The sequence below is a fragment of the Rhodofomes roseus genome, assembly GCF_022264815.1.
Source record: "Rhodofomes roseus strain CIRM-BRFM 1785 chromosome Unknown C8Q71scaffold_2, whole genome shotgun sequence".
Lineage (NCBI taxonomy): Eukaryota > Fungi > Basidiomycota > Agaricomycetes > Polyporales > Fomitopsidaceae > Rhodofomes > Rhodofomes roseus.
The window spans coordinates 1,911,699-1,936,641 of NW_025952958.1; the positions used below are offsets into that span (position 1 = coordinate 1,911,699).

Below are 24,943 nucleotides of genomic sequence, written 5' to 3' on the forward strand. Positions count from 1 at the left end.
TCCAGTAGAAGGTCGATTGAGCACTGGGAATGATGTGCACGTTCATACACAATGCATGCCTCAACTCAGCAGCACGGGCCGCATCTCTCGATCTTGATCGGATTCGGCGCAGAGCGGACGGACGGTGTCCAATGTGCATATCCCACTGATAGTAGTGTATTCGATATCGTAGCAAATGTCCCATATAATGTACAGCACGAGTACATGGATTACGATGCCTGCCTTTTGATTGCCTCCTCCACCCTAGTCGTGTCCGTTACGAAACCGTAAGACTGGTGAATGTTAGCAGGCTACATCTAGGAGCAATCCTGAGTACATACGTTGGTCGCGTCGTAGAGCACATTCTCTAATCCCCCAGTGGGCGAAGTCGTTGCTATACAATCTTGTAGTGCGATGCAATCGTACCCTCTGAAGTACGCATCCACCAATGTTCCGAGGACACACTATCGGGACAAGGACACTCAGTGTGCGCCAGTCGAAAGCGAGGTCGCATGGCATACCTGATCCGCATTCACGCCGGCGAAGAAGAGCGTTGTGATGCCGTGTTCCTGCAGATACAGGTCCAGGGCTGTCTGGGAACCCCAGATGCCGCTCATCCTACGTAACGTATGTGAGCCTGTCAATGAGTGGGTCAGCATGACGATGCGCCTTGACTGACCTGTTCTTGTGAATCCAGTCATCGGCGTCTTCCTTCTTGCCTTCGAGGTAGAGCTGATGCAGAGGGCCATACAGGTCCGCATTGTATTCTCCGCGCATGAGTAACCGACCAAATGGCTCTGGGAGCTTAGAGCCAAAGCCGCCTCGGCCGTTCTTCATGAAACTCCGCACGAGGGATGGCGGGATGGTCGTGAGCTCGTGCTCGGTCAGTCCCCAATTACTGTGGGCGAGAAGATGATGTCCCTGTCGACTGCACCGGCGGAATGCGGTACTTACACCCATAGGATCTTCACGCCTTGTGTGCGCAAGGCGGGGACGACGTTCATGAGAGGTATGACACAATTCAGTCCCGTCGAGTGGTCGCGAAGATCAGGATGCAGGAAGAAGCTAAGGTAGATCGACGTCAGGATCAATGCGCTGCACGATCGACAGTGTAGCGAACGTACTTCTGCATGTCAACGATCACGATCGCGCTCTTCGACTTGGCGATCCGCACGACGCGTTCTCCGTCGACCGGAATCTCGAGATGCGTACTGCTCTGCAGAGGAGGTTCTGGGTGGGCGCTACTGGTCTTGACTGTCTCGTCTTCCTTCTTCGCAGTGAGATGCGCTGCGCGGGTGAGGTCGACCAGCCCCGAGGGGTATTCGACCCAGAACGATGCTGCATTGCCGTACTCTATGGGCTCGAGGACATGCGGTCGGGGCGTCATGTCGTGTATGTCAGTAGTGCTAGCAGCGACACAGAGCAAGACGGAGGACGGAAGACCTGCGCGGGGAGTCCGACTCAATGTTCCCTCCCACACCAGCCATGATAAGGCGAACGAGCTCGAGGTCAGTGATTAGATATGGAGCAATTGGCCTGCCATACGGAGAAGCGGTGCGCCTTTGACGAATGGTCGCAGCGGGCTCATTACCGCCTTGGTTGTGCCCAAGTTGTGCCTGATGTCAAGTATCCCGAGATAGATGTCGAACAGACTGCTAGAGGTTAGCCTGGACGAGACTAGCACGGGATCTTCTTTCCCTCGAGAACAGTCGAGAAACGATGTCATAGCAGTGGTTCGGCGCACGTTGTTGGACGAGTATCAGAGACGCGCTCTGGGTGTCCTTCATCGCCAAGGGCCCGCCGTTTCGGATTCACGCACAGAGAAAGTCTTCCTCAGACCACACTCGTTCACAGCATCTGTCGTCGCCCTTGAAACAGACAGGCCATGGCATTGCAAGACGCGCTGAGAGTCACAATTCAGTAAGACGGACAGTCATCTCCGAGAGGCCCATCAGTTTGGTGGCAGACGCGAGCAGGAGGCAGTGAGGCGAGGAGCGAAGCGGTGGGGCAGATGCGGTGGGCGCTGTGGCGACCAAATTGGGACTGGTTCCTGCGCAGCGACTGCCACCGTTCACCTTCCGCACGCCTCCGCACGCGTTGACCGCTGCGTTCTACACTTGCCTTCACATTTACGATTCGAAATGAGTGCGTATGGCTCGTACTACCTCTGCGCATTCTGACAACGTAGCGAATAGGTACATATGCCGAAAACCCCTTTGCGTCCACGCACTCGCTCGATGCAAACCCGTTCGATGACCCCACCGAGCGCACCTCACCGGCACCCAGCTATCCAAGTCCTAACCATGCGGCTCGTCTTGCGGAAATCAACCAAAGAGAACGCGACTTGGAGAGGAGAGAGCAGGAGCTGACTCAGAAAGCCGAGCACATCAGGAGATTTGGGAGGAATAACTGGCCAAAGTGTACGTTTGCAGTACTTGTCGAAGTGTTGCTCGTGTTACTTACGTCCTTGTCCGCGCAGTCTACCCTGTCATCTTCCACTCGATCAAGGATGAAATCCCGGAAGAGCACAGGCTATTGATCAATAGGCTCTACCAGCTCTGGTTTGTCCTCTTCGGGACGCTAATCATCAACATGATTGCGTGCATCTTTATCCTTACGTCTGGGTCAAGTGGTGGTGGAAGCGACCTGGGCTCAAGTATAGGGTATGTCCCTGAGACGGGCGCGTGTATATGCTGCAACTCAAGTGGCAATGTTGCAGTTACCTGTTCGTTATTACGCCTCTGTCGTTCCTCATGTGGTACAGGTATGCAGCGCAACAACGTCTCGTTCTGCTTCTATTGACGAGCTTCGTCATAGGCCAATCTACAATGGATACATGAAGGTAGGGCACGGTTCACTTGTACACCAAACGCAATGCTCACTCATACTCGTAGGAGCAAGCACTATACTACTGTACGTTTAATGGCTTGTATGTTAGAACGAGGCATCTCAACTGGGCGCAGACTTCTACTTCGTATTCTGTGGTTTCCACCTTGTGTTCTCATTGTACATGTATGTCTCTTCCTTCGCATATCCTGTGTTGCGTTTGCTGACTTGCTGTGCAGGATCATCGGGATACCAGGGTATTAGACTCCCTCCCTGCGCCACCGAATGATACGCTGATTCAGCTACAGCACCGGGTCTGCGGGCCTCATCCAGACGATCCAGATGTACGCCAAGCCCTCCTTCGTCGCAGCCATTTTGGGCACCATTGCAACAGTAGGCTGGGTCATTCAGGGTGTAGGTAACGCCTATTATTATCGCCAGGTAAGGCCTCTGCGGACAATAGCAAGCTTGAATCGCGCTAACAATGCCGATGCAGATTTGGACACATCACAAGAGCGCGGGCCACTCAGTGGAGAAGGTTCGTCCATTGATCTCTATTCTTGGCGTGCCGGTATTGATCTGCTTGATATCTAGGCGAAGACCGAGCTCGCCACTCATGGCGCGAAGGCGTACTTCACGAGGGGTTGAGACAAATCTCGGTGCTTGCGATTCGGCTAGCGTTGGGACGCTTCGGACACCTATGTAGCTCTTCTGCTAAGTTATGACAATGATTTCTGCCTTTCTTGCCAATGTTTTACGTGCGATTGGTCAATGAAATGCGTGTAACAAATGTGGAGGAGAAGCGTGTGGCCAGCACGCGTACATGGCCCGAGGATGCCCCGTGGGAAGATCGCGATGGCTTGTCCGATTGTGGCTGATCAAAAGCTCTAACTATCGGGCGGAGTTTGAACTGATACCTATATAGGTGCTGATGCAGTGTCCGGCTTTCTTCAAGCCATCATCCAAGGTCAGTCTTCGTCCGCTGTGGCCCGCCGCCTGCTCATCCTCCCCGCGCAGGTGAAAAGCTAAACGAAAAAAACTTTCTATAAAACCTCGAAAAATCCATTGCCTTGTCGCCTCCTGTGTACGTGCTTTCCGTCCATCTTGTTCGTTTTTGCAACCGGCTGACGACCGCCCATCTGCAGTCGCAGAAAAGTCCACAAAGCAGTAACGACCCCACTTATAACCCCAAGAAAATTACCATGTCTGCCACCGCTGTTCTCCCGCCCCAGGAAGTCCCTCAGGGCCACGTCCCCGAGGCGACGGCGCCCCCTCCTGCCCCCGTCCCCGCATACAACCCCCCTCCCCCGCAGATGTCCTCCTCCCCGTCTGCTTCTCTCTACGTTGGAGAATTGGATCCTACCGTTACGGAGGCCATGTTGTTCGAGATTTTCAACATGATTGGGCCCGTCGCGAGGTACGTGCCGATCGCGTTGTCGGTCGCGCAGCTTGCTCATGCGACGTGATTGCAGCATCCGTGTTTGCCGTGACGCGGTCACTCGTCGCTCGCTCGGCTACGCGTACGTTAACTATCTCAACGCCGCCGACGGTGAGCGTGCTCTGGAGCAGTTGAACTACTCCTTGATCAAGGGCCGTGCCTGGTGAGTTCTGCGGCGACGTGGCGCGTCTGAACAGGAACTGATTGACGCAACTTCTTGAAGCCGTATCATGTGGTCCCAGCGTGACCCTGCTCTGCGCAAGACCGGCCAGGGCAACATTTTCATCAAGAACCTGGATGAGCAGATTGATAACAAGGTGTGTGTGTGTGGAGGTTCCTGCTGTAACACGACTCATGTTGTCTATGCAGGCCCTCCACGACACCTTCGCCGCCTTCGGTAATGTGCTCTCCTGCAAGGTCGCTACGGATGAGCATGGTCGTTCCAAGGGCTACGGTTTCGTCCACTACGAGACCGCCGAGGCTGCCGAAACCGCCATCAAGGCGGTCAACGGTATGCTGTTGAACGACAAGAAGGTCTACGTCGGCCACCACATTTCGAAGAAAGAGCGCCAGTCTAAAATCGAGGAGATGAAGGCCCAGTTCACCAACGTTTACGTCAAGAACGTCGACCCCGAAGTGACAGACGATGAGTTCATGGAGCTCTTCGGTCAGTTCGGCAACGTCACTTCCGCCGTCGTCCAGAGGGATGACGATGGCAGGAGCCGTGGCTTCGGGTTTGTCAACTACGAGACCCACGAGGAGGCGCAGAAGGCCGTTGAGACCCTCCACGACAGCGAGCACAACGGGAGGAAGCTCTTCGTCACTCGCGCTCAAAAGAAGGCAGAGCGTGAGGAGGAGCTGCGGAAGTCTTACGAGCAGGCAAAGATGGAAAAGATGAGCAAATACCAGGGCGTCAACCTATACATCAAGAACCTTGAGGACGACATCGACGACGAACGTCTTCGTGGCGAGTTCGAGCCGTTCGGCGCCATCACCAGCGCAAAGGTTATGCGCGACGAGAAGGGTACCTCGAAGGGCTTCGGCTTCGTTTGCTTCTCCTCCCCTGATGAGGCAACGAAGGCTGTTGCTGAGATGAACAACAAGATGATCGGCTCGAAGCCCCTCTACGTCTCCCTTGCGCAGCGCCGCGAGGTCCGCAGGCAGCAACTCGAGAGCCAGATTGCGCAGCGCAACCAGATCCGCATGCAGCAGGCAGCTGCCAGCGGTATGGGTGGTTATATCAACGGTCCGATGTACTACCCGCCTGGCCCTGGTTTCCCCCCTCAGGGTGGCCGTGGCATGATGGGCTACGGCCAACCTGGTATGATGCCTCCGCGCCCTCGCTACCCTCCCAACGGCCAGGTTCCCGGCATGCCCATGCCTGGTCCTTACGGCCAAGCCCCCCCTACGCCCTACGCCGGCATGCCTGGTTACCCCCGCGGCGCGCCCCGCCCTGGTCCTCCCGGTGGTCGTGCCCCGCCCCCCGCCGAAGGCCAGGCTCCCAACGGCGCTGCTCCGCGCCCTGCTGGCCCGCCGGGCGCTCCTGCTGCCCGCCCTCCCGCTGGTGCTCCGCCCGCTGCTGGACGCCCTCAGGTCAACAGGCCTGCCCAGCCTCGTAACGGTGCTCCTGCTGGCCAGGCGCCGCCGGCTGTCGCTGCACCGGGTGAGGCTCCTACGCTCACCGCTGCTGCGCTTGCTTCTGTCACTCCCATGGAGGCGAAGCAGATGCTCGGTGAGCACATCTACATGAACATCGTCGCGTACGTATTCTTTTTGTTCGATCGCACGATAGACTGTTGCTTACATGCTTGATCCTTATAGGTCGCAGCCTGAGTTGGCTGGCAAGATCACCGGCATGCTGCTGGAGATGGACAATGCCGAGCTTATCCATCTGCTCGAGAACACCGATTCGATGACCTTCAAAGTCAACGAGGCCCTCGCTGTTCTGCACGAGTTCCAGGCGAAGGATGAGAGCAAGTAAGGGTGCTGTATGTCGCGATGTCGCGTTTGTTGCTGCGTGGTGGGGTGTCGCGCGTTACGCTGCTGTGTTGTCGTTGTTGTCGCGTTGTGTTGTGTTGTGTTGTGTGGTCGCTGCTGCGGTTGTGGTCGAGTCGTCGTCCCATTCCTCCTTGCTCTGTTCGCCCATGTCCTATAGCTAGCGGGGTCTGTGGTGGTCGTTCCTTTGTGTGTACTTTTATCTCAGGAACAGGAGAGTCGACTTGCTGCATATATTGTGTGATGTGTGAGGCCCTCCGCTCGATTCGCAATCGGCAAGCCTGGGGACGTTGAAAGGAAAGATTCATGGCTCTCTGTACGCGGAGCCTGTATAAGGGGAAACGGAAATCCATATGCTACAGTACCTAGTGTGCAGACATGCTTCGTACAAATGAGCGAAGTACAGATATCTAACGGGGAGTTCCACCACCCATGCCCATCATTTTGAACATATCGGCCATGTTTGGCATACCACCGCCCAGACCGCCCAGGCCTCCCAAGCCACCGAGACCACCCATTTGCGACATCATTTCTGCGTAAAGCCACTGAGTACGGGCGAAGCAATGATGCCGGGAGAAACAACGCACTCTGCATCTCCTCCATGTCGAACTGGTCGCCTCCTTGTCCCTGCATCATCGCCTTCATCATCTCCTGCATACCACCGCCACCGCGCATCTGGCGCTGCATCTGCTGGAGCATGCCCGGGGGCATTGAGCGCTGCATCGCCTGTATTTGCGCGGGGGTCGGCATGCCGTTCGCGCCGCGCCCCCGCCCGCCTGCTGCGGCCTGGATCTTCTGCGCGGCCTGGAGCCAGCCGTTCTTGCCCCCCGCCTGCTTCGCCATGTTCGCCATCATGCGGTACTGGCAGAGCAGCTCCTCGACCTCGCGCACGGACGTGCCGCTGCCGCGCGCGACGCGGGTGACGCGCCAGGTAAGCCCGACGGGCTTTCCATCCTTGCCGTGCTCGAGGAAGGGCGCCCCGTCCGAGTCGAGCTCGCGCGAGGTCATGCTGTCGGTGATGTAGATCATGCGTTTCATCCGTAGTGCGCCTTCTTCGTCGGAGCCTTGCATGATGTCTTGCGGGAGACCGGGGATCATGGATGCGATCTTGGAGATGGGGCCCCTGCGGAAAGCTCTGTTAGAGGGCTCGGGTGGTGAAGAATGTAACGGCGTACATGTTCATTACGTTCTGGATCTGTTCGCGCCAATCCCGGATGCTGAGCTTGCCCTCCTCCAGCTTCTTCGCCATCTCCTTCTGCTTGTCCGGGTTCTGGATTGCGATGTCCTGCATGTGTTCCATGAGACCCTGTACATCGCCGAGTCCGAGTAGCTTGGAGATGAACGGTTGCGGTGCGAACTTGTCGAGGTCGTGTAAGTGCTCGCCGACACCGAGGAAGATAATGGGAGTCTTGGTCACAGCAACACTATCAAAAGATATAAGGCATTCCAGTTATGATCACAAAGGGGTGATTAACGTACGCAGAGATGGCACCTCCACCCTTCGCATGACCATCCATCTTGGTGACAATGATTGCACCAAAGTCTGCGCTGTCCTTGAACGCATGCGCCTGCGCCTCGGCAGCCTGGCCTGGGGTATGAGTGAGTCCTGCCTACTCGATGCGCATTACTTGAGGACTCACCTATGCTGGCATCCAAGACGAGCACCGTCATGTTCGGCTTGACTGCCTCCCCAATTTGGACCATCTCCTGGAAGAGTTCGCTCTCCTGCTTATGCCTCCCGGACGTGTCGACGATGATGACATCGAATCGCTCCTTCTTGAACTTCGCGACACCCTGCGCGGCGATAGCGACAGGGTCTGTCTCCGTGTACGAACCGAAGTATGCGACCTTGGCTTTGGTGGCGGACTGCCGCGTCTGGTCGAACGCGCCCGCACGGAACGTATCTGCACAGACAATGCAGGACTTGAAACCACGCTTCTGGTAGTAGACGGCAAGTTTTGTACAAGTTGTCGTTTTACCGTTACCCTGTGAGGAGATGGTTAGAAGCTGAAGAAGAGGGACTGGGAGAGGGACGCACCTGCAGACCGACAGCCATGATAACATTGGGTTGCCCCTTCTTTGGCTTGTATGGCTCGACGCCAGGGTCCACTAGCTGTACAAGTTCATCGAAGATAGCCTTTGGAAGTATAGTCAGCGACAGGCGAGTCGAGCGGTGTGCGGGCATCCGCGCACCTTCTGCACGACGGTCTTTCTATTCGTCTCCTTCCCTTTATCTGCTCCCCCTTCAAATGATGCCTTTACCTTCGCCTTGACCTTTTGACGAAGCGACGCGACAAGCTTGACGTTGACATCCGACTCCAGGAGCGCGGCGCAGACCTCCTTGAGCAGGGCATCTAGGACCTGGATTGCCTGTGTGAGTACCTGATGTTTCTGTCAGCATGCATGCGAGTACCTTCTCGTCGACGACGGGGGCCCTGTTGAGGGAGGAAAGGGCCGCATTGAGTTTCCTGCCCAAGTCAGCGAGGACCATGGTGGTATGGAGCAAGCGACCTCCCCGCGAGCGCCGCGACATACGGAGCGCCCACGGACCGATCACCCAGGCGCGATCGAGCAGTCCATGGTCGGCCACGGCCAGGTCGTTGCCACTAACACCATGGCTTACAGCGGCTCCGAGGACGAGGGCCTTGGACTCGACGACGCCGACTTTGACAGAACCACGGAGGGAGACGACGACATTGACGATGAGATTCTCGACGCGCTCGAGGGCGACCTTGCGGCGGAGGCTGCAGCGGAGGCCACAGAGGTGGATGAGGTGAGTCCTCCCGTCGTTCGTGAATGCACACACATGGACTCTATCTGCTGCAGGACTCTCCTTCAGATGAATCGAGTGACGACGACGACGATGTAGATGAGGACGAACAACTGCGCAAGCCTGTCGTCCAAGAAGCTGTACCTCCACCGCTACCCGCAGGACCACCAGGGCAGGCGAGTGCTGCCGTCCCTCGAACTGCTACAGGAGTGTCCTCCGTAGAAGCCTCTCCAACAGAAGGTACGTGCTCTTGCACGCCTCAAGACATGTCCTAAGACGTTCGCAGCACCCAGTCCTACCCTCCTTGCTCGACCCACATCTCCCGCCTCTCTCCGTCGCGCAGCCATCACCGCCTCTCTTACGCACCCCCGCTCCTACACTGTCGAAGCCATCTGTGCCATCCCACATCCAGTGCCTACCCACTCACTCGCCGCCTCCGCGTGCATGACGCACCTCCTCACCGGTTCCGACGACGGCTATGTGCGCGACTACGACATCTTCTCCGCCGTTAACGGCAAGTTATTCCTTACCGCCCCACAGCGCCATCACTGCAGTGTCATAGAGGGCCTCATGAAGGCCGGCCAGATACGTTGCTGGTGGGAGAACCCTGCTCCTCCAGATGCGGCCGCGCCTCCAGAAGAACCAGTGCTGTGCCCGGTGTATAGTCTGGCAATGCACTCGGACGCATTGTGGGCGCTGGCAGGGTCGGACGTGAGTACTCTGCAGTGGCAGAGGTGCGAAACTGAACCACAGGTCTTCTACTAGCGAGGTCACGTCAATCTCTTTACCGTCCGCCATGACCCTGGGCGGCTCATTCATTGCATGCCTGGTCACCGCGGTCGGCCAATATCAGGTCTCTCACTGCAGCACGACGAGATGGGCTTCTTCAGTGCCGGGTGGGACGGCTCCGCTCTGGTACGACTATGTGTACCCCTCGTCAACGTCGAACTTACGATTTGCCGTGTTAGCAATGGGACCTCAACACGGGCCAATGTGTTCGCAACTTTACGGCGCACAGCGCACAGCTCACAGCCATTGCCGTGCGCCCGGTAGTTCGGCAGTACGACGGACACCACTGGAGCTCCCCGACACTTCGAGGGAAACACATAGCTCCGGATTTCGGTCAAGCCGCCATGACATCTGGGGCCCCCGCAGCTCTAGACGCGGCCTACAAGATGGAGGACGATACAAAGTCGGAGATGTCGTACGACCCGCTCTTCGACGAGCCAGACGCGGATGGGGAGCCTGACGGGCAGTCGCAGAGGCCCGCGCAGTCGGGCGCACCACGGCTGGCATTCCCCGGCGCGCACGCGCAGGAGACGGGGCGGAGCGCTCCCGCGCCGCGGAACGCGCCGCCCGTGGTCGGCTCGACGATGTACAGCGCGTTCTCGCCGGACATCCTGATGACTGCCAGCATCGACGGACAGGTCATCCTCTGGGACACGCGCGTGAACGCGCCGGGCCGTGGCGTCGGCCGCCTGTGGATGAGCGAGAAGACACCGCCGTGGTGCGTGAGTGCGTGCTGGAGCGCGGACGGCGCGCAGATCTATGCGGGCAGGAGGAATGGTACGGTGGACGCGTGGGATGTGCGCCAGACGGGCCGCCCGGGGACCCCGAGGATCTTGAAGACGTTGAGAAACCCGGTCAGTTCGGGAGTGATATCGTGTGTGGTTGCGTTCCCGGATGGGAGGCACATTGCTTGGTGTGTATACGCGCTGGCCGTCGATGCTACGCATTGCTGACAGTAATCTGCAGCGCGTCCAATGACAACATCCGGCTGTGGAACGTCGCAGAAGCGGGCGAGCCCGACGCGTCAGGCAAGATGAAGAGCGGTGTGCAATTCAAAATCATACCCGGCCACCACGGAGGCTTCATTTCGCAGATGTGTACGTTGCTATACCTCACTCTGAGTACTTCATGCTTACGCTGCTATGCCAGTGGTGGATCCTGCCGCGCGGTTCATGGTGACCGCGAGCAGCAACCGGGGATGGCACGGAGAGTCGACACGCACTGTATTTGTACACGAAATCAAGCATCTGCGCTGACTACTTTGGGATTCACTTGAGACTCTTCTTATGCCTGGGACAAGGTCAGTTGCCGGACTATGGCCACGGAGCTGTAAGCCCCTCTGTGACCGCAAACCACCGAGCGCAAATGTGCCTTGGAGTCGACACATGCGTCGGATTATCAGGCAAACATAGCATCGGACGTCTACTGCGAACCAATCCGTGAATTTAGAGCCTCCGTTGTGCGGTACAAATACAAGACGTGATACTTCTCTCTCTATGACCCAATGTATCCCATGGGTATCGTTAAGCTTGCCTAGTTCGCAGGAAGCAGATATTGTCCACTAGCCGATCTACTCTTGGCCGTGAGCACACAGTACTGTATGTTGCTCTGTATCGGGCATTCGATGTACCCCTCGTCTGCGAGATAGTCGAGTGCATCGCTATCGAGAAGATAGGAATATGGGAGTGAGCGGTCAATGTGAGTATCGAATGCCACTCACCCAATCTCTTCGGGCCTGAGTGATAGGTGTCTGACGGCTTGGGTGATTTCGCGGACCCACATGCCGTCGGCGGTTGTGTTGTTCAGCATGGCCAAAATGACTCCCCGCTGGAGAGTGTTAAGATGGGATAAGGGGTCGCTCCAGAGGTGGGGGTGTGCCTCCGGCGCGGTTGTCGGCTCGTCGATAGACATCAATGAGTCGTCATTCACTGTTGTATCTTCGATGCGGTCGGAGCGTAGAGGTGGTAACACAGTCGGTAGCTGCCAGAGGAAGTGAGTCATGATATTCCTTGAAGCTGAACACGACATACTGGAATTCCCAATTTGTAGCACTGTGTCACGGCACAGCATTGAAGGAAGTGATGGAAGTACTCGTGTGGGTCGGTGCATTCCCGGATGGCGATGACCTTGATCGAATTCGTCGCCCCCGGCGGAAACTGGTCCACTCTGCCTACTACGCGCACGTATTTGTGTACGTGCGGATCCGAGAGCTTGAGGTTCGAAGCCGGGTGGTCATCGGAGAACATTTCCGTCGCCCTGATCCGCTTTGAGCCGTCCAATAGTGTGTAATTGGCATGAAATCTGTTCCTGCTCTCATCCGGCGGGTCTGCCCGCACAAGATGGGCAACTGTCGTGATCTACGTGGCAGATACATCAGTAATGGCCGAGTTATTGATCTCGAGGTCCGTGGTGGCTTACCGCGTTTAGTTCTACATTATCCAAGACAAAGGGAGCGGTTGAATGAGCTCTTTGGGCTTCTAGGATCTGACGAAGCGTCAACGGTCGGAGAGCTCCTCTTGAAGCATATGGTAGGTTCTGCTAGACAACGAACGCACTTTGAGTCAGATTACATAGACGAGAGATCTGTGAGTCCATATACCTGGTCAGATGAGGACCCACTGGCGATGCCATCCATGCTACGGGCAAGCTTGACTGGAACGCTACGAAGAGATCGATCGCGTGAGTCCTTCCGATACTGCTAGAGACTGCAATCCGCTCACAGAGCCACCAAATTCGGCCTTTGGCGGAAGCAAATGTCACATAGAAAGGCACAAAGGGATAGCACGGACTGTCGGGGGAAGGTCAATGTTGGCCTCAGATCTTATCACAGATCAAAATAAGGATCTGGATCGCAGCCCACAGTGGTTCTTCTTCTCGAAAGAGCAACACGCAATGTATGGCTATATCCAAGAAATCTACAAAGAACAGCATCCGTGATTCTCTTATGTACGTCCGGCGACGCTAGGCGCTCGCAGATCCCGAACGCGCCACGCTGGGCTGCGGCTCCTGCTTCATACTCTTTGCGCGAGAAGCATCTGGGTAGAGCTGCAGAACGCAATAAAGATCAAACTATGTAAAGACAAAGGCAGTCGGCAGGCTGACTCACCTTCCCTGGGTTGAACAAGTTGTACGGGTCGATCGTGCGTTTGATCGTCTTCATGAGTTCCACGGTGCCCTCGCCGAGCTCGTCGACCAGGTATTTCCGTTTTCCGAGACCCACTCCGTGCTCGCCCGTACCTGTTCGATAGCATCCGCGTTCAGTGCAAATCACAAGGGGTGGAGAGGCTTTGCGTACAAGTTCCATCCAACGCGATCGCGCGCTCCACCATTCGATGCACGAGTTCCTTGCAGGTTCCAAGCTCCTCTTCGTTCTTGAACAATAGGAGTGCATGGAAGTTACCTAGATGTTGTACAACATGTTGAGACGGACCCAGCCGAGACATGAAGTTTTGCCACTTACCATCTCCCACATGACCAACGATAGTCGATACAATACCGGAATCCTGTATATCCTTCTTCGTTTCATAAACGAGATCCGGTAGTCTCGACACGGGGACACTGTCCAGAGGCTCCGTCGTCAGACAGCGCAAGCCCTCATAGCTATCATACTCACCAGACGTCCGTACTCCAGCCGCGAGCCCCAGGAACGAGCGCCAACCCCGAGTACAACGCATTTTTACGGTCCATCCACAAGTCCGCAGCCTCCTTGTCGTTACTGGCCGTTACGAACCCAAAACCACCGTACTTCTTCGTGATGTCGCGGACAATATCCATCGACTCCTTGATCGACCGCTGCGTCGGCCCTTGGAATTTGAAGTACAGACTGTCTTTCTCCGGGTACTTCCGTAGCGACATGCCGTAGGTGTTTGTGGCGCGCATGAAGTCGTCGTCACACAGTTCGACGCATTCTGCCAGACGCGGGCGTAATTGAGTCAGATCACATCCTGTACATGGGGCTATTACTCACGAATGCCGACGCCCTTGTTCATCACCTCGCAAACGGCTTCTGTGGCCTTCCGCACGTCGGGAAAGTGGACTACCGCCACGGACGTCGGCAACAAAGGAGCGAGCCTGATTGTAACTATGAATGCCGAATCAGTCACACCGATCCAGCGCATATCACAAGAATGCAGCGTACCCTCAGTGATAATCCCTAATGTACCCTCAGCGCCAATGAAGAGCTTCGTCGTGTCGAATCCAGCAGACGACTTGCGCGAGCGCTGCCGGGTCTTGATGACCTCGCCGTTCGGTAAAACAACAGTCTGGCTCCTATTCAGCATCACAAACCAGTGTATAATGTTGATAGTACAGTACGTACCGCGTTCAGGAACCACTCGCTTTTCGCGGTACCGTATCGAACGGCATTAGCTACCGCCTCTATGTCAGACTGCATATGGATAGTATCATGACCTGTACTCACTGCCCGAACAGCCCGTGCTCAGCATGCCCCCTATTGTCGCTCCTGGCGCAGGATCCAGCTACCAACGCGAATGGTCTGAACGCTACCAAAGGTCATTACCCAGAGTCACTCACAGGAAAGAACAGCGGAATGCCTTCAAATGCGATTAGAAGGAAAGCTACAGACGAGATGCTGAGACCTTACCTTTCTTCTTCAGCGTGTCATTGAGGACCATCCAATGAACACCCGGTTGACAGACAACGTCCGAGTCGGCCTCTGAGATAGACAGGTTGAGCTAGCTAGCGAGTGAAAGTCGATCGGTACGGACCATGTATCTCTATTATCGTGTCCATGCCAGACACATCGACGCATATAGCACCGACCTTGGGCTACATCATGGAGTATCGTCCATCAGCCATGATACAGTTGGCGGGACCGTGACAACATACGGCTCTGTAGTTGCCTTCGAGACTAGTAGCTCCGGAGTAAGGGACCACCGGCATCTTGTATTTGTTCGCGATCTTCACAACCTTCACTACGTCTTCAGTCGACTTCGGGAACGCCACCACGCTTGGCGACGAGCCTGTATTTCCGCATGAGCGCCTCCTTGCACATAACAGAATGCGCCACGCACCTGGGTGATAATCGTTCTCGGAGTACCCGTGCACATGTAAGTCATCCGGATCGGTCGACACTGCGTCCTGGTCAGGGAACGTATCCCGCAACTCTTGAATTGCCCGCTGGAAGTCTTCCGGAGAGCCGTACTTGTCATTCAGTCCAGTCGCAGGCGGCTGCTCTCTGTTCTTCACGAGTTGAAAGACGGCGTTCGCTGCAGCACCACCGACGAATGCGCATGCACCGACCCAGAAGTAGTTCGATGTAAACCGCGCACTACTAGACGCACTCTGCCCTGTGGATTGACTGCTATATCGCCAGCTCCCTCCCTTTCCACCGATACTTGCTAATGGCCGCCCAGAGACCAGCGCATCGAGAGGTGCTGCTCGTCGTTGTCCTGTCCAGTGCCGTCGTGAGGTAGTCCGTAGGAGGGCCGACATCAGGACCTCAGGAGAGTCTGGAGAGCAGCAAGCAGAGTTACGCGATGTTCGCATGCATGACGGGATATATAGCGGGAATGTTCATCGCGAAGTCTGGTGACCTTGGGATATCGAATCATCGACGCAAGCGGTCAGACTACTACTAAGTCAGACCAGGGCCGTACCAGCGTTCAATTCGTCGTGCGTAAAACAGGTCGCGTCGGGTGCTTGCTTCTCGCGACAGCGTATGTTGCGCACCCGCACGCGGACGTCGACTGAGGCTGCGGTCGGTTGGGTGACGGAAGACGCAAGTTCGGTGAGATGAAATGAGAGTGGCGAGGAGACTGCACTGAGCAAGCACCGGCCCGCAGGCCGCACCGATCACTTGCACGACGAGTTCCACAGCGACCTTGGGCTTGCACATTCAAACAGTCGCACAGGTCCACACAGTGGTAACGTACAGCGTCTTCGATAGCGACTGAGACCTTCGAACTACAATATCGGGTACACGACAGCAGAGACAGCATTCACAATACATGCGGCAGACCATACATGAGCATCAGGCGCACCCCAAGCCAGCGTTCGCACGACCCATCATGTCGACAACGCGAAGTGGGAGTCGTCTATTGTCGTGAATACGTGACCCTCGTCCATCAACCGATCCAGGGCCTCGCTGCAAGCGAGCGCGGTCACTATCAGTCTCGTCCCAGGAAGCAAACTCACAAACGAACCTGATAGCGTTTGCGTCGCCGCCAATATTGCGGGCAATAGCAGCGACGTGGGTGCCCTCGGTTTGTTGCGGTTGCGACATCATGAACGCTACGATCCGCCGCTGAATCGAAGGTAAGTGAGCGTATTGCTCCATTCCGCCTGCGGCCGTTGATTGCGGGTTATAAGCAGACGCAGCACCGTTACCATTGGCAACTGCTGCTCTAGACCCCGCCTCACTTGGGCGCAATGGCTAGACGCCGCGTGAGCTACTCAGCACCCAAGGATAGACTGACGACATACCGCGCCCTTTTGGAAGATCATGTACACAGTGAAGGTTTCCAAGATGTGGAACTGGATTTCATTCGGATCCTTGATGCGGCGGAGGTGGGTTGCATTGATGTATCGCTTGTTCCCAAACGACTTCAAGCTGCCCATGACGCGGATGTAGGTGTTCTCGCTGCGGGCTGTCAGGGGCTAGCCAAAAAACTGCCAGACGATAGAACGTACGTAATACCACCCCATCGTTCTGCATCGTCTTCCGTTCCTACATCAACCCAGTGCCGCGCTTCTATCCGCCCCGTCCCGTCATCTAGCCAGTACACGCAGTTTGTTGTCTGGCTGGTGATCGAGACAACTTGTGCTACGACTGTGATCTGCGAAAAATGTCAGTAAGAGTGTATAGACCACATGCCACAGGTTGGCTTACCTGTCCGACTTCAACCTCGTCGATCGACCACTCCGCGTCCGAGTGCGCCTGCGTGGCGTTGAGGAGTTGCTTGATTGTGACTGGCCGAAGAGAGTGGAGAGCCCCTGCTTTCTATGTGAAGCTCAGCTCAATTCGACACTACAGTGCTCAACACAAGCTCACACGTAGCCCTCCAGGACTACCACTTGCGCTACCGAAGGGCGAACCCCCTGCAAGGTAGCCCCCGCCGCCTGCGTTCCCATAGAACGGGTTTTCGCCGTCTGCAACGCCACTCAGCATCATCGCGCGCATACAGTTCATATTGCTCACACTGACTCATGCTTCGTTTGCTGTAATGGAGGAGAGATCAGGAGGTAGTGAACGATCAGAGCGAAAACGCGACGCGACGCATGAACACAGTGACGTGACCGTGCGTGTATCATAGAAGACGCGTGCTGTCACACTGTCACGCACCCAGTCCCGCCCCGCTGCCCATGCTTACTAATACTAGTATACTAACATACTTTTTCCGTGAAAAGGGGCTCGCTACAATCCGAGGGCGCAGTACAGTACGTCAGATTCATAGCGAGCCCCGTGTGGACACGTAAGTCTCCTGTGGGCAGAGTATCCAATTCATTCAACCTCCTAGAGGGACGCGACGCGGTGGCCGCTGCTGGTCGGTGAGCGCTTACTCGAACATCGCGCGCGCCACCTTTCTCAAGAGCACGACTGCAACATACTGCACGCGGAACCACAAAGGAAGGAAATTTTAGAGGGGCGTTCATGTGGATTGCTATACGCACTAGCCTGCACATGAAAAGCGAAAGGAATGGAGAGACACGACACGGTGGCCGCTGCTGGTCGATGAGCGCTTAAGTTGAACATCGCGCGCGCCACCATTTTCGAGAGCACGACTGCGAAGCATTGGCCGCAGAGCCACAAAGGAGGACACTTCTAAGGGTAGTACTGCATTGCGCAAATTATGGGCATTTTTTCGAGAATGCTAGGGCATGTTTGAATGCGCGGGACGGCAGTCTTTGCAGCATCGCAGGAAATAATGATCTGGGTTACGTGAAATTTGTAGTTGTTTGGCTCCGGGCTGCACCCCCTAAGCAATGTATGCTCGCTCCCAGCTCGCTCCGCTCGCAATGATACCAGATATTACATAATACTCAATTCACCTGCCGACCCCTTCCGCGAGCACCTACACCGACAATATACATACAACTAGCTACTTAATTCTTAGGACGCCTGAATCACTCATGGGCACGCGAGGCTTGGTCGACTGAGGCAGCCGACGCACCGACACAACAGACGTCTATGAGTGGTGATACCAAATGCGCGATAGTTACATGATGGATATGCCCAGAGAGAACACCATCGCTGAAAAGCGGAGGCATGTACAATATCATGCATGGCTTTTGCATACTCGGACCACGCCTTTCCCGACGCCGTCCAGCACCTGTTTTCGCGATTCGGTGACCTTCTTGGAAATGGTCGACACGAAGTCATGGTCCAGAAGCTGCGTGGAGCGGAGGAAGTTAGAGAATGATTGAGGAAGACAGGAACAAGCGGACTGACTCCTGCTGGTCCCCATACGGGCTTGCACGCTTCGACGAACGCTTTCCGGCTGTCGATCGTTGCGCCCTCTTCCGCAAGCTTGACCAAAGCTGCCGACATCTCCTCAAGGACCGCGATGGCTTTCGCCCGGATGTCCTTGAAGATCTGTACCATCTGAACAACACGTGAGTATGCAGTAGACTATACATGTGATGCGTGACAACGTACAGCCCCTAGCCTGTACTGCTTGATGACGGCAGCAGGCTTGAAACGTTGTGACCCAAGGGCAAGGACGAGAAGACCCTACAACAACAATCAGGCACTGGCAAGAAAGTCATCGTCGAGGCATAACATACCTCCTGCGTCAAGGTCACAATCTGCAGCAGCTCTGGCGGTAGACTGCCAGCATCGAGAGCCTCCTTGAAGCGCGCACTCATGTCTACAAGTGGAGGTCAGTGAACAACATAAATCACGAACAAGCAGGATGCAACGCATACCATCGAAGAACTTGTTGACAAGCTCCGGAGCGTCTACAAGAGTCGGCGGCTCCTCAGCCTTCTTGGCATGCCCGTTCGTGACAGTGCCATTCTTGGGTGGCTCGTAACCCTTCAGCGGGAAGCCCGTCTTCAGCTCGGTCTGCTTCGCTGCCTCGGCAAGGACGGCAGCCGGTGGCGGTCGGATGTAGTCATGGAATGGAGAAAGCCAGTCTGACAAGGCGGTCGCATACTCCAGGAACAACAGCTCTTCTGGAGTCAGCTGGTGAACGCGTACATCAGCCATCACGTGTAGGATTCAATGAGCATTGCATGACGCACCTCGTCGATCTCTTCTTGCTTTCGCATGGCTAATCGCTCTTTGAGAGGCAACTTGGTGTCAGGGTCTACACTGGGCTTCGGTCGGTCCCCGATAAGCAGCTTGTCCTCGACGGTGTCATCAAGGTCGCTCGCAGACTGGAAGATCTTGATGTAGATCCTCAGGTAGGTTGCAAGCCAGCCTAACTGCGTACCGCGAACAGTAAGCAATAGCCTTGGTTGAGCAGCGCATCTCACTCACCCCTGGTTGCTTGTCGAACAACAGCGTCTGCTCATGGAACGAGAGACCGCTGCGAGGCTGATAGTTGGGGATGACGTCGAAGTCTCGGTTGTCGTGGTGGACTAGATTCACTGCAGTGTTGTCAATCAGACCCACATTAGCACTTGATAAGACATACATCGATCGAAGATGAACTTCAGTTCAATCAATTCCATGTCGACGAGGTCCGAAATAAGGGGTTCATGGGTAATCCGCATCCTGACGTGCTCGACCTTGGTGAGGTCTCGTTGGAGCGAATTGTCCAGACGTTCTTCGAAGAGGATGAACTCGGGAAGCTGCGTGGTCTCAGCAAAGCCATCAGCCATATGCAAGGCGTGTCTCGTACCTGGGAATACTTCTCGCCCGCAAATGCCCTGACAGTGTATTCCGCAGTCTGAGGAAAGAATGTAAGCTCCTGCGGCACTTCGTCATCCGAACCAATCATATACCTCTTGTGAGTTGCTGATGTAGATCTGGCTTGACTCGAGAGCTTCGGAAGAGTATGTCAGGTCGCCAACGGACGACAAGGAAAACAGCGTCGCCCTCGTCATAATCAGATGAGAAAGCGTGTCGTTCTGGATCTGCTTCACATTGATCCCCCGGTAGTGCTCCAAAGCCAGTGAAGGCGCGCCTAATATCCAACCATCAATTCGCCGCATCCCACATGAAGATTTGTAGTCGCCCAAGTACATACCCAGCAAACGGTATATCCTAATCAGGAGAAGGCGGATTTTGTACGATTGTTTACTTCTTGAAGACGCATACTCCAGCACTGACACAGCATTGTACAGATGCGTGGCATCTCTGCCCGCCCTCCATGCACCGACGAATGCCTGACCGCATAGAAGGGCGAGGTCGTCCGCTGGCTGCAGTTCGGAGTCCGGAAGATCCTTCCCGAGCGTGAGCGCATCGTGGTAAGACTGAAGGTACAGCACGGCGCGTGCTGTTTCTGATTCCGCCGTGACCTTAGCCGCTGATAGATTATACCGTAGCAGCTTTTGCGCATTGATGAAGTGATTGAGGACATCGATCGACGTCTGTGGTAGTGGAAAGCACACTCAGGTCCGATGCAATATAAATCACAAATGCAATGCAACTCACGAATGATGAGGACTGAGCTTTGAGGAAGTTCGTCCATTCCGCCAGCGCGTCCCCTTCTATATGAACGTACGGCCGAAGGTCTTCGAAGCAGACAAGCTTGTCGCCGAATGTGGTGAAGTAGTGTTGGAGAAGCTCAGTAATATGTGCGGTGCCTTGTAAGAACGATTAGATCACAGGTATAACAGCAAAATCGAGGACAACGGACTCGTTGACATCCCGTGGGCCACGGCGCGCTTCTCGAGCTCGAGCAAAGCCAAACGTCCTGACCGGTCTGACTTCCCATCATCTTTTGCTATTTGATCGAACAGTGTTCGTGACTCCTCAATTTGGCTGCGAACATCGTCTTGCGAACCCGCGAACGTCGCGTCAAGGACAGCGAGGAACTCGAGCCAGTTCCTGTCTCTATGAAGGCGTCAGCGGCCGCCAACGACTTGCCGACAACCTAACACACTTCGCCTCCGTGATCCGGGCCTTTGCTCGTGCGCCCTCCTCCCCGGTGAGGCCTTTTAGTCTCCAGATGTCTCGTCTGAGCTCATCAACGGTCAAGCTAGACGCGCATATGGCCTTGCCGATGTCGTTGTTCAGCAGTTCGTATGCTTCATCGTACAGTTCTAGTTCGCGTAAGATCATGAGGTGGAGGTAGAAGCGATCGGCATTGTAGAATGATGGGGTGGTAGCCGACACGACTAGTCGGTGAGCGAGCTTGAAGAGGACGGGGCGGATACCTGGAGGCGTCGTAGGGTCGCTAGCCTAGGAACGAAGGTTGAGGATGTAACAGCATGATGATGGTGACCGGGCGCACCTGTAGCACAGCGCTCATCACGCTCCAGTACAGGTAATGGTCGTCGCGGAACTGTTTGTGCAACTTCGTGGCGATCTTGCACGCATGTCAGCTCACGTCTGTGCATGCCTAGGACCTAACAATGCACGCAGAGTCAAGATGTACACACACCTGTTGAGCGGCCTTCCAGTTTCCTATGCGGACGTTGGCCATGAACGCCTGCGAACCCAGCTCCTCGTTTGTGGGCTGCTGCTTGTATGCGTCCTCATACATAGTAACCATATCGGTGTCTGCAGTGAACGGTTACGCGCGAGTGCCGTAGCGCGGTGACACGAGGTACTCACGTCGCCCCAGTCCCCGGAGTACGTGCATCATGGCGGCGAGGGTAGACTCGTCCGTGGGTTTTGTTGCAAGGACCTCATCGCACACCACAAGCGACTCTTCTACCTTTTGCGAGCGTACGAGGGCCAGAGCTTTCAGGGCCTACGGTTACAGTCACATGGACGTCAACGTCGGGATGTACACACGGAGCGGAGGAGGCAATGAGAATGGACCTTGACTAGGTCGTTCTTGGGATGCTTCTTGAGCAACTTGTTGCACGCTAGAATGGCCGACTTGTTCGAGCCCGTGTCAAGTGCCTCTGTACGTCACACAGAGTGCCTCAGTAAGGTGCACGGTCGGTAGCACAGAACGACCTACCATAGATGGGGCGAATTTGACGATCGAATGCGGCCGACATCCCAGCAAGACACTAGCAAGGCCCTCAGAGGTAGCTGCACGGATGAGGAGACTGGCGACGAGGAGAGCACGTCGCGTCGTAGAAATTTTGGTGACTGGAACGTCGAGCAGCCACCGGACTCGGACACGACGAGCTGGCGGCGGTCACGTTTCCGCGCGCCCGCAAAGCTCCCGTGTCACTCCGACGATCCCTCATGTTCGCCCGGCACGTCCGACGGCCGCACGACCATCCACTCATCCTTTAGCCTGCGCCCGGCAGAAGAGCTCGGACGTCCCCACCGTCCTATCTAGTCAGTCGCATTGCATACGAGATCTCATAACTGATGTCTGACAGCGGAGCGCCCGCGGCCAGGTGAAGTCTTGAAGACGCGCCGCCGCGACTAGCAGCGCAGCCTACCCCAACTTCGACTTCGAGATGGCACCTCTGCTTTCACGGTACGTGATTGCGAGACTCGGCCCTCTGTCCGCTGACAAGTCGTACAGCACCCTTGATCCGCTCCTGGGCATCTTCACTGGCGTGTTCGCCTACTATCTGTACGAGAACAACCCTCGAATTGCTCTCCCGGAAGACCAACGGTTGGGAGCCCTCGTACAATGGAAGCTGGACAGATGGAGACAGGAGCGCGAACGGAAACTCACGGCTGGCGAGCCTGACGTAGACTTGAACGCCATACGTGCGGCAGTGGAGAAGGAGTGAAGCATCACTTCGCAAAGCTGAGGTATGTTCAACGAATTTTCGACACTTTCGGTAAACTTGAGCAGTACCCTACAGGATCCCAGGTCCAGTGCGGCATCAGTTCCGCTGAACGAGCTCCCGGACCATTTCCATGATTCCGTAGAATACCTTCTTCTCGTGGACCGTCAGACCTAGATCCTCCTCTGCCTCGGCGGTCTTTCGCAAAGCCAATCCTACCACTATAGGTCGCCGCTCCGCCTCCATGAATTCCTGGACTTCTTCCGTCCATATCACTGTCGCGATCTGCGAAACATACAAGGAATGCAGCGTGTGCATATGATCCGAAGGGGCACTCCCAAGGAGCGGCGTCAGCTGGATGGCGGGAGGTGGTGGTGGTAAGGGTATGACATTGGGCTCGGATGGGTCGGGCGGTGGTGCGGGATCAAGAGCAGTCGTAGCCGGGATGCTTGCTTGTATCTGTCAGGTTGACCCTTTGTCACTATTGCGAGCCTCTTTACCGAGACAACACTCACCAAGGTGCCCACTTTGCCAATCTGAGTGACAAGGACGAGAATGCGATCTGCGAATGCTTGTAGAAGGACTTCGGTATGCGCCCCGTCCAAATCCCTGGCGATGTTTGCGGATGGTAACATGGGTACGAGCGAGGTATTTCTGGCTAGGTACCGACAATTCTAGACGAACGCTCGTGGTTGCGCGCACCAACGTTCGGGCATGGAGCGCAAAGCTCGGGCTGCACGCCGCAAGTAGGCGCCCGGACTGGCCGCGGTGGCTGCACCTCCGCGCCAACGCGAGGCCAGCCTTGCTCAGCGCCGCCGCGGCCGCCTCCCCCACCTCCAGGACAACGCTCGCCAGCGTGCAGGCGCGGAGATGGGCTTCACTCTGGCTCCTTGGGGACGAGTGCTGACCCCCCGCGTCTTCCCTAGCTCGCTGCTCCCGGCTGGCCTGTGTCTTCAGCATCGCGGGGCCACCTGCAAGCCGCCCTCAAGAATCCCGCCAGCTGCATCCAGTACGCCGCCCGCCGACGACGAAAAGGTCCCATGCATCCGCTTTTTACACGCTGGCAAGACTTTGGGCAACCTTAGGGGGTCCTTCCGCCCCGCGGCGCGCCAGCGCCCGCTCGTGAAGTACCGACGCATCTCCGCCGTTTGTCTCTTGGTCGCGAACTTGCAAGAGGCACGGATCGCAAGTGGAAGGGGCTGCCCAGCGGCACAGGAGGCTGAAAGCTCCGGGGGTGTTTTACTGTCTTGCCAGCTCGCCCTCGATTGTGGTCTTGCGAGTACCCGTCCGCCGGATCGAAGCCTACGCTCGTACTTCAAACTCTCTGACGGTGCGATCTCCGCCCTTCGACGGTACGTCGTGCAGTGCCTTCTCTCCGGAGCTTCTCACTGATAAGCAGCAGACCGGTTCCACAGGATTCTCTCTACGCCTGCATTCCAGATGCAGGCATCCGGTCTTAGTTGGTCTACTGAGGCACGGACCCCGTTCACCCTGGCACACGCCCAAGTCTACCCTGGCCGCCCCCGCATCATCGTACCCAAGTGCAAGTGGGACAGTCTCTCGACATTCAACCAGAACCAGCTTGCCGTACGGTTTTGCGCGGACACTGGTGCGTATCCTCGGCAGTATCAGCGCACCGAAGCAGGTGGTGCGCGAATGGCGGCTGCAGTTGCGTATGGTGTAGTGAGGGCACGCGATTCAGGGCGGCAGCAATACTTGTTGAGTGGATGGCTACGTGCGCCATACACTCTCCCGAATCGCCGTGAACCATCACTGCTACCTTGGGACTGCTAGGCCCAGCGCGCAAGGACTGACTGTTATATTCGCTCATATGAAATCCAGCGTTTGCGTTTGCGGACTGTCTCCTCTAGGATGGCGTGAGGCAACGCCGCCAGACGTGTACTGCTTTGATTTGACCGGCGGGCGTGCAGTGGCCACGATCTCGTCGGCCCCGTGCAAGCTTCAGGTGGCTGCAGTCGGGATCACGCTGGCGAATGACCCACCGGTACTTCGCAAAGGAGAAGAAAGACAATTGGTACATAGTTGGACGTGCACAAACTGCAAGTCGCCAAGCAACCGAACCCCTTGCCATAGAAGGGGCAAGAACGTCGCCACGGTCCTAGTCAAAGGATTATGTGTATAGTTTACATAATGATGAGCAACTCCTTCCTTGACTGTACGAGTACGCGCATCTGTACATCGCTCCGAGACGCCTTGTACATTATTTAGTGAAGTTGACGAATAATAGTTCGATAGTTGCATGTAACATCTGTCGTGTGTTCATTCAACGAGGACCATTGCAACTCGCGAGCAAGGTCTGACCGCCATTTTTGGCGTTCTTTGAGTCCTAGTGGTGACAGACTCATGGATCG

The 24,943-nt window shown here is 56.0% G+C and overlaps 13 protein-coding genes across 13 annotated transcripts; 6 read left to right on the plus strand and 7 right to left on the minus strand.

The window, feature by feature from the left end:
• Nucleotides 1-126: 126 nt before the first annotated feature.
• Nucleotides 127-1,743, minus strand: C8Q71DRAFT_233196 (Isochorismatase hydrolase). The gene is made up of 6 exons (XM_047917175.1): nucleotides 1,104-1,743; nucleotides 934-1,044; nucleotides 659-877; nucleotides 501-597; nucleotides 321-443; nucleotides 127-272 (listed from the first exon to the last, which is right to left on the minus strand). The coding sequence occupies exons 1-6, from the start codon at nucleotides 1,364-1,366 to the stop codon at nucleotides 210-212; spliced, it is 876 nt and encodes a 291-aa protein (XP_047784096.1). The 5' UTR covers nucleotides 1,367-1,743; the 3' UTR covers nucleotides 127-209.
• Nucleotides 1,744-1,810: 67 nt separating this feature from the next.
• C8Q71DRAFT_233110 (scamp family-domain-containing protein) lies at nucleotides 1,811-3,607 on the plus strand. Its single transcript, XM_047917174.1, has 11 exons — nucleotides 1,811-2,124; nucleotides 2,175-2,399; nucleotides 2,459-2,642; nucleotides 2,699-2,743; nucleotides 2,797-2,821; nucleotides 2,874-2,892; nucleotides 2,943-2,991; nucleotides 3,045-3,062; nucleotides 3,114-3,246; nucleotides 3,302-3,343; nucleotides 3,400-3,607. Exons 1-11 carry the CDS (start codon nucleotides 2,121-2,123, stop codon nucleotides 3,451-3,453), a joined length of 798 nt encoding a protein of 265 aa, XP_047784097.1. The 5' UTR covers nucleotides 1,811-2,120; the 3' UTR covers nucleotides 3,454-3,607.
• A 511-nt stretch (nucleotides 3,608-4,118) lies between these two features.
• On the plus strand, nucleotides 4,119-6,224 carry C8Q71DRAFT_699266 (polyadenylate binding protein; the record flags this gene model as incomplete). Its single annotated transcript, XM_047920059.1, has 5 exons — nucleotides 4,119-4,222; nucleotides 4,278-4,406; nucleotides 4,467-4,560; nucleotides 4,613-6,003; nucleotides 6,065-6,224. The coding sequence occupies 5 exons, from the start codon at nucleotides 4,119-4,121 to the stop codon at nucleotides 6,222-6,224; spliced, it is 1,878 nt and encodes a 625-aa protein (XP_047784098.1).
• C8Q71DRAFT_233266 (uncharacterized protein) lies at nucleotides 6,017-6,590 on the plus strand. The gene has a single exon (XM_047917177.1). It carries the CDS (start codon nucleotides 6,242-6,244, stop codon nucleotides 6,530-6,532), a length of 291 nt encoding a protein of 96 aa, XP_047784099.1. The 5' UTR covers nucleotides 6,017-6,241; the 3' UTR covers nucleotides 6,533-6,590.
• On the minus strand, nucleotides 6,457-8,750 carry C8Q71DRAFT_827970 (signal recognition particle protein). The gene is made up of 8 exons (XM_047926320.1): nucleotides 8,652-8,750; nucleotides 8,432-8,599; nucleotides 8,277-8,375; nucleotides 7,879-8,224; nucleotides 7,718-7,826; nucleotides 7,414-7,662; nucleotides 6,826-7,361; nucleotides 6,457-6,770 (listed from the first exon to the last, which is right to left on the minus strand). The coding sequence occupies exons 1-8, from the start codon at nucleotides 8,727-8,729 to the stop codon at nucleotides 6,649-6,651; spliced, it is 1,707 nt and encodes a 568-aa protein (XP_047784100.1). The 5' UTR covers nucleotides 8,730-8,750; the 3' UTR covers nucleotides 6,457-6,648.
• A 79-nt stretch (nucleotides 8,751-8,829) lies between these two features.
• Nucleotides 8,830-11,056, plus strand: C8Q71DRAFT_735691 (WD40 repeat-like protein; the record flags this gene model as incomplete). The annotated part of the gene is made up of 7 exons (XM_047922497.1): nucleotides 8,830-9,011; nucleotides 9,065-9,248; nucleotides 9,295-9,719; nucleotides 9,774-9,923; nucleotides 9,977-10,710; nucleotides 10,764-10,894; nucleotides 10,947-11,056. The coding sequence occupies exons 1-7, from the start codon at nucleotides 8,853-8,855 to the stop codon at nucleotides 11,051-11,053; spliced, it is 1,890 nt and encodes a 629-aa protein (XP_047784101.1). The 5' UTR covers nucleotides 8,830-8,852.
• A 164-nt stretch (nucleotides 11,057-11,220) lies between these two features.
• C8Q71DRAFT_735694 (uncharacterized protein) lies at nucleotides 11,221-12,698 on the minus strand. The gene is made up of 6 exons (XM_047922498.1): nucleotides 12,518-12,698; nucleotides 12,397-12,457; nucleotides 12,216-12,332; nucleotides 11,828-12,154; nucleotides 11,518-11,777; nucleotides 11,221-11,457 (listed from the first exon to the last, which is right to left on the minus strand). Exons 2-6 carry the CDS (start codon nucleotides 12,430-12,432, stop codon nucleotides 11,331-11,333), a joined length of 867 nt encoding a protein of 288 aa, XP_047784102.1. The 5' UTR covers nucleotides 12,433-12,457; nucleotides 12,518-12,698; the 3' UTR covers nucleotides 11,221-11,330.
• On the minus strand, nucleotides 12,699-15,664 carry C8Q71DRAFT_735696 (FAD-linked oxidase-like protein). Its single transcript, XM_047922499.1, has 14 exons — nucleotides 14,831-15,664; nucleotides 14,646-14,779; nucleotides 14,525-14,585; nucleotides 14,401-14,472; nucleotides 14,331-14,350; nucleotides 14,218-14,275; nucleotides 14,116-14,165; nucleotides 13,936-14,059; nucleotides 13,765-13,878; nucleotides 13,411-13,705; nucleotides 13,258-13,355; nucleotides 13,093-13,197; nucleotides 12,904-13,034; nucleotides 12,699-12,842 (listed from the first exon to the last, which is right to left on the minus strand). The coding sequence occupies exons 1-14, from the start codon at nucleotides 15,303-15,305 to the stop codon at nucleotides 12,759-12,761; spliced, it is 1,821 nt and encodes a 606-aa protein (XP_047784103.1). The 5' UTR covers nucleotides 15,306-15,664; the 3' UTR covers nucleotides 12,699-12,758.
• C8Q71DRAFT_735700 (uncharacterized protein) lies at nucleotides 15,628-17,025 on the minus strand. The gene is made up of 7 exons (XM_047922500.1): nucleotides 16,957-17,025; nucleotides 16,810-16,907; nucleotides 16,648-16,758; nucleotides 16,449-16,594; nucleotides 16,242-16,398; nucleotides 15,962-16,191; nucleotides 15,628-15,903 (listed from the first exon to the last, which is right to left on the minus strand). The coding sequence occupies exons 1-7, from the start codon at nucleotides 16,964-16,966 to the stop codon at nucleotides 15,825-15,827; spliced, it is 831 nt and encodes a 276-aa protein (XP_047784104.1). The 5' UTR covers nucleotides 16,967-17,025; the 3' UTR covers nucleotides 15,628-15,824.
• A 757-nt stretch (nucleotides 17,026-17,782) lies between these two features.
• C8Q71DRAFT_735704 (actin cytoskeleton organization protein) lies at nucleotides 17,783-22,033 on the minus strand. Its single transcript, XM_047922501.1, has 19 exons — nucleotides 21,839-22,033; nucleotides 21,694-21,779; nucleotides 21,484-21,622; nucleotides 21,311-21,429; nucleotides 21,161-21,235; nucleotides 20,810-21,108; nucleotides 20,564-20,760; nucleotides 20,359-20,510; nucleotides 19,952-20,294; nucleotides 19,707-19,888; nucleotides 19,604-19,651; nucleotides 19,397-19,553; nucleotides 19,240-19,340; nucleotides 19,002-19,184; nucleotides 18,684-18,942; nucleotides 18,543-18,625; nucleotides 18,415-18,489; nucleotides 18,208-18,360; nucleotides 17,783-18,148 (listed from the first exon to the last, which is right to left on the minus strand). Exons 1-19 carry the CDS (start codon nucleotides 21,876-21,878, stop codon nucleotides 18,035-18,037), a joined length of 2,805 nt encoding a protein of 934 aa, XP_047784105.1. The 5' UTR covers nucleotides 21,879-22,033; the 3' UTR covers nucleotides 17,783-18,034.
• A 230-nt stretch (nucleotides 22,034-22,263) lies between these two features.
• Nucleotides 22,264-22,991, plus strand: C8Q71DRAFT_233570 (uncharacterized protein). Its single transcript, XM_047917178.1, has 3 exons — nucleotides 22,264-22,312; nucleotides 22,361-22,596; nucleotides 22,650-22,991. Exons 1-2 carry the CDS (start codon nucleotides 22,293-22,295, stop codon nucleotides 22,572-22,574), a joined length of 234 nt encoding a protein of 77 aa, XP_047784106.1. The 5' UTR covers nucleotides 22,264-22,292; the 3' UTR covers nucleotides 22,575-22,596; nucleotides 22,650-22,991.
• Nucleotides 22,318-23,336, minus strand: C8Q71DRAFT_233573 (uncharacterized protein). Its single transcript, XM_047917179.1, has 2 exons — nucleotides 23,087-23,336; nucleotides 22,318-23,030 (listed from the first exon to the last, which is right to left on the minus strand). The coding sequence occupies exons 1-2, from the start codon at nucleotides 23,204-23,206 to the stop codon at nucleotides 22,671-22,673; spliced, it is 480 nt and encodes a 159-aa protein (XP_047784107.1). The 5' UTR covers nucleotides 23,207-23,336; the 3' UTR covers nucleotides 22,318-22,670.
• Nucleotides 23,337-23,368: 32 nt separating this feature from the next.
• C8Q71DRAFT_233655 (uncharacterized protein) lies at nucleotides 23,369-24,217 on the plus strand. The gene is made up of 2 exons (XM_047917180.1): nucleotides 23,369-23,923; nucleotides 23,974-24,217. The coding sequence occupies exons 1-2, from the start codon at nucleotides 23,442-23,444 to the stop codon at nucleotides 24,029-24,031; spliced, it is 540 nt and encodes a 179-aa protein (XP_047784108.1). The 5' UTR covers nucleotides 23,369-23,441; the 3' UTR covers nucleotides 24,032-24,217.
• Nucleotides 24,218-24,943: the final 726 nt, after the last annotated feature.

What these genes read in the sequence shown, in the direction of transcription:
- C8Q71DRAFT_233196 (XM_047917175.1), bottom strand. Translation starts at nt 1,366, where the DNA reads ATGACGCCCCGACCGCATGTCCTCGAGCCCATAGAGTACGGCAATGCA. An exon ending in GACTGGATTCACAAGAACAG is followed by an intron (nt 598 to 658) that starts GTCAGTCAAGGC and finishes TACGTTACGTAG; the next exon opens with GATGAGCGGCATCTGGGGTT. An exon ending in CCGGCGTGAATGCGGATCAG is followed by an intron (nt 444 to 500) that starts GTATGCCATGCG and finishes TTGTCCCGATAG; the next exon opens with TGTGTCCTCGGAACATTGGT.
- C8Q71DRAFT_233110 (XM_047917174.1), top strand. An exon ending in TCGTTCCTCATGTGGTACAG is followed by an intron (nt 2,744 to 2,796) that starts GTATGCAGCGCA and finishes GCTTCGTCATAG; the next exon opens with GCCAATCTACAATGGATACA. An exon ending in CGGGCCACTCAGTGGAGAAG is followed by an intron (nt 3,344 to 3,399) that starts GTTCGTCCATTG and finishes CTTGATATCTAG; the next exon opens with GCGAAGACCGAGCTCGCCAC.
- C8Q71DRAFT_233266 (XM_047917177.1), top strand. Translation starts at nt 6,242, where the DNA reads ATGTCGCGTTTGTTGCTGCGTGGTGGGGTGTCGCGCGTTACGCTGCTG.
- C8Q71DRAFT_827970 (XM_047926320.1), bottom strand. Translation starts at nt 8,729, where the DNA reads ATGGTCCTCGCTGACTTGGGCAGGAAACTCAATGCGGCCCTTTCCTCC. An exon ending in CCCCCGTCGTCGACGAGAAG is followed by an intron (nt 8,600 to 8,651) that starts GTACTCGCATGC and finishes CAGGCAATCCAG; the next exon opens with GTCCTAGATGCCCTGCTCAA. An exon ending in GGTGGAGGTGCCATCTCTGC is followed by an intron (nt 7,663 to 7,717) that starts GTACGTTAATCA and finishes ATCTTTTGATAG; the next exon opens with TGTTGCTGTGACCAAGACTC.
- C8Q71DRAFT_735694 (XM_047922498.1), bottom strand. Translation starts at nt 12,432, where the DNA reads ATGGATGGCATCGCCAGTGGGTCCTCATCTGACCAG. An exon ending in ATAATGTAGAACTAAACGCG is followed by an intron (nt 12,155 to 12,215) that starts GTAAGCCACCAC and finishes TCTGCCACGTAG; the next exon opens with ATCACGACAGTTGCCCATCT. An exon ending in CTCAGGCCCGAAGAGATTGG is followed by an intron (nt 11,458 to 11,517) that starts GTGAGTGGCATT and finishes TCTTCTCGATAG; the next exon opens with CGATGCACTCGACTATCTCG.
- C8Q71DRAFT_735696 (XM_047922499.1), bottom strand. Translation starts at nt 15,305, where the DNA reads ATGCGAACATCGCGTAACTCTGCTTGCTGCTCTCCAGACTCTCCTGAG. An exon ending in CGTTGGTCATGTGGGAGATG is followed by an intron (nt 13,198 to 13,257) that starts GTAAGTGGCAAA and finishes TACAACATCTAG; the next exon opens with GTAACTTCCATGCACTCCTA. An exon ending in ACTTGTTCAACCCAGGGAAG is followed by an intron (nt 12,843 to 12,903) that starts GTGAGTCAGCCT and finishes TGCGTTCTGCAG; the next exon opens with CTCTACCCAGATGCTTCTCG.
- C8Q71DRAFT_735700 (XM_047922500.1), bottom strand. An exon ending in GAACGATGGGGTGGTATTAC is followed by an intron (nt 16,399 to 16,448) that starts GTACGTTCTATC and finishes GACAGCCCGCAG; the next exon opens with CGAGAACACCTACATCCGCG. An exon ending in GGCGACGCAAACGCTATCAG is followed by an intron (nt 15,904 to 15,961) that starts GTTCGTTTGTGA and finishes GCTCGCTTGCAG; the next exon opens with CGAGGCCCTGGATCGGTTGA.
- C8Q71DRAFT_735704 (XM_047922501.1), bottom strand. Translation starts at nt 21,878, where the DNA reads ATGTCGGCCGCATTCGATCGTCAAATTCGCCCCATCTATG. An exon ending in CCAAGAACGACCTAGTCAAG is followed by an intron (nt 21,623 to 21,693) that starts GTCCATTCTCAT and finishes CTGTAACCGTAG; the next exon opens with GCCCTGAAAGCTCTGGCCCT. An exon ending in TGTTCGACAAGCAACCAGGG is followed by an intron (nt 19,185 to 19,239) that starts GTGAGTGAGATG and finishes CGCGGTACGCAG; the next exon opens with TTAGGCTGGCTTGCAACCTA.
- C8Q71DRAFT_233570 (XM_047917178.1), top strand. Translation starts at nt 22,293, where the DNA reads ATGGCACCTCTGCTTTCACG. An exon ending in ATGGCACCTCTGCTTTCACG is followed by an intron (nt 22,313 to 22,360) that starts GTACGTGATTGC and finishes CAAGTCGTACAG; the next exon opens with CACCCTTGATCCGCTCCTGG.
- C8Q71DRAFT_233573 (XM_047917179.1), bottom strand. Translation starts at nt 23,206, where the DNA reads ATGTTACCATCCGCAAACATCGCCAGGGATTTGGACGGGGCGCATACC. An exon ending in TTGGCAAAGTGGGCACCTTG is followed by an intron (nt 23,031 to 23,086) that starts GTGAGTGTTGTC and finishes TCAACCTGACAG; the next exon opens with ATACAAGCAAGCATCCCGGC.
- C8Q71DRAFT_233655 (XM_047917180.1), top strand. Translation starts at nt 23,442, where the DNA reads ATGGGCTTCACTCTGGCTCCTTGGGGACGAGTGCTGACCCCCCGCGTC. An exon ending in GCGATCTCCGCCCTTCGACG is followed by an intron (nt 23,924 to 23,973) that starts GTACGTCGTGCA and finishes GATAAGCAGCAG; the next exon opens with ACCGGTTCCACAGGATTCTC.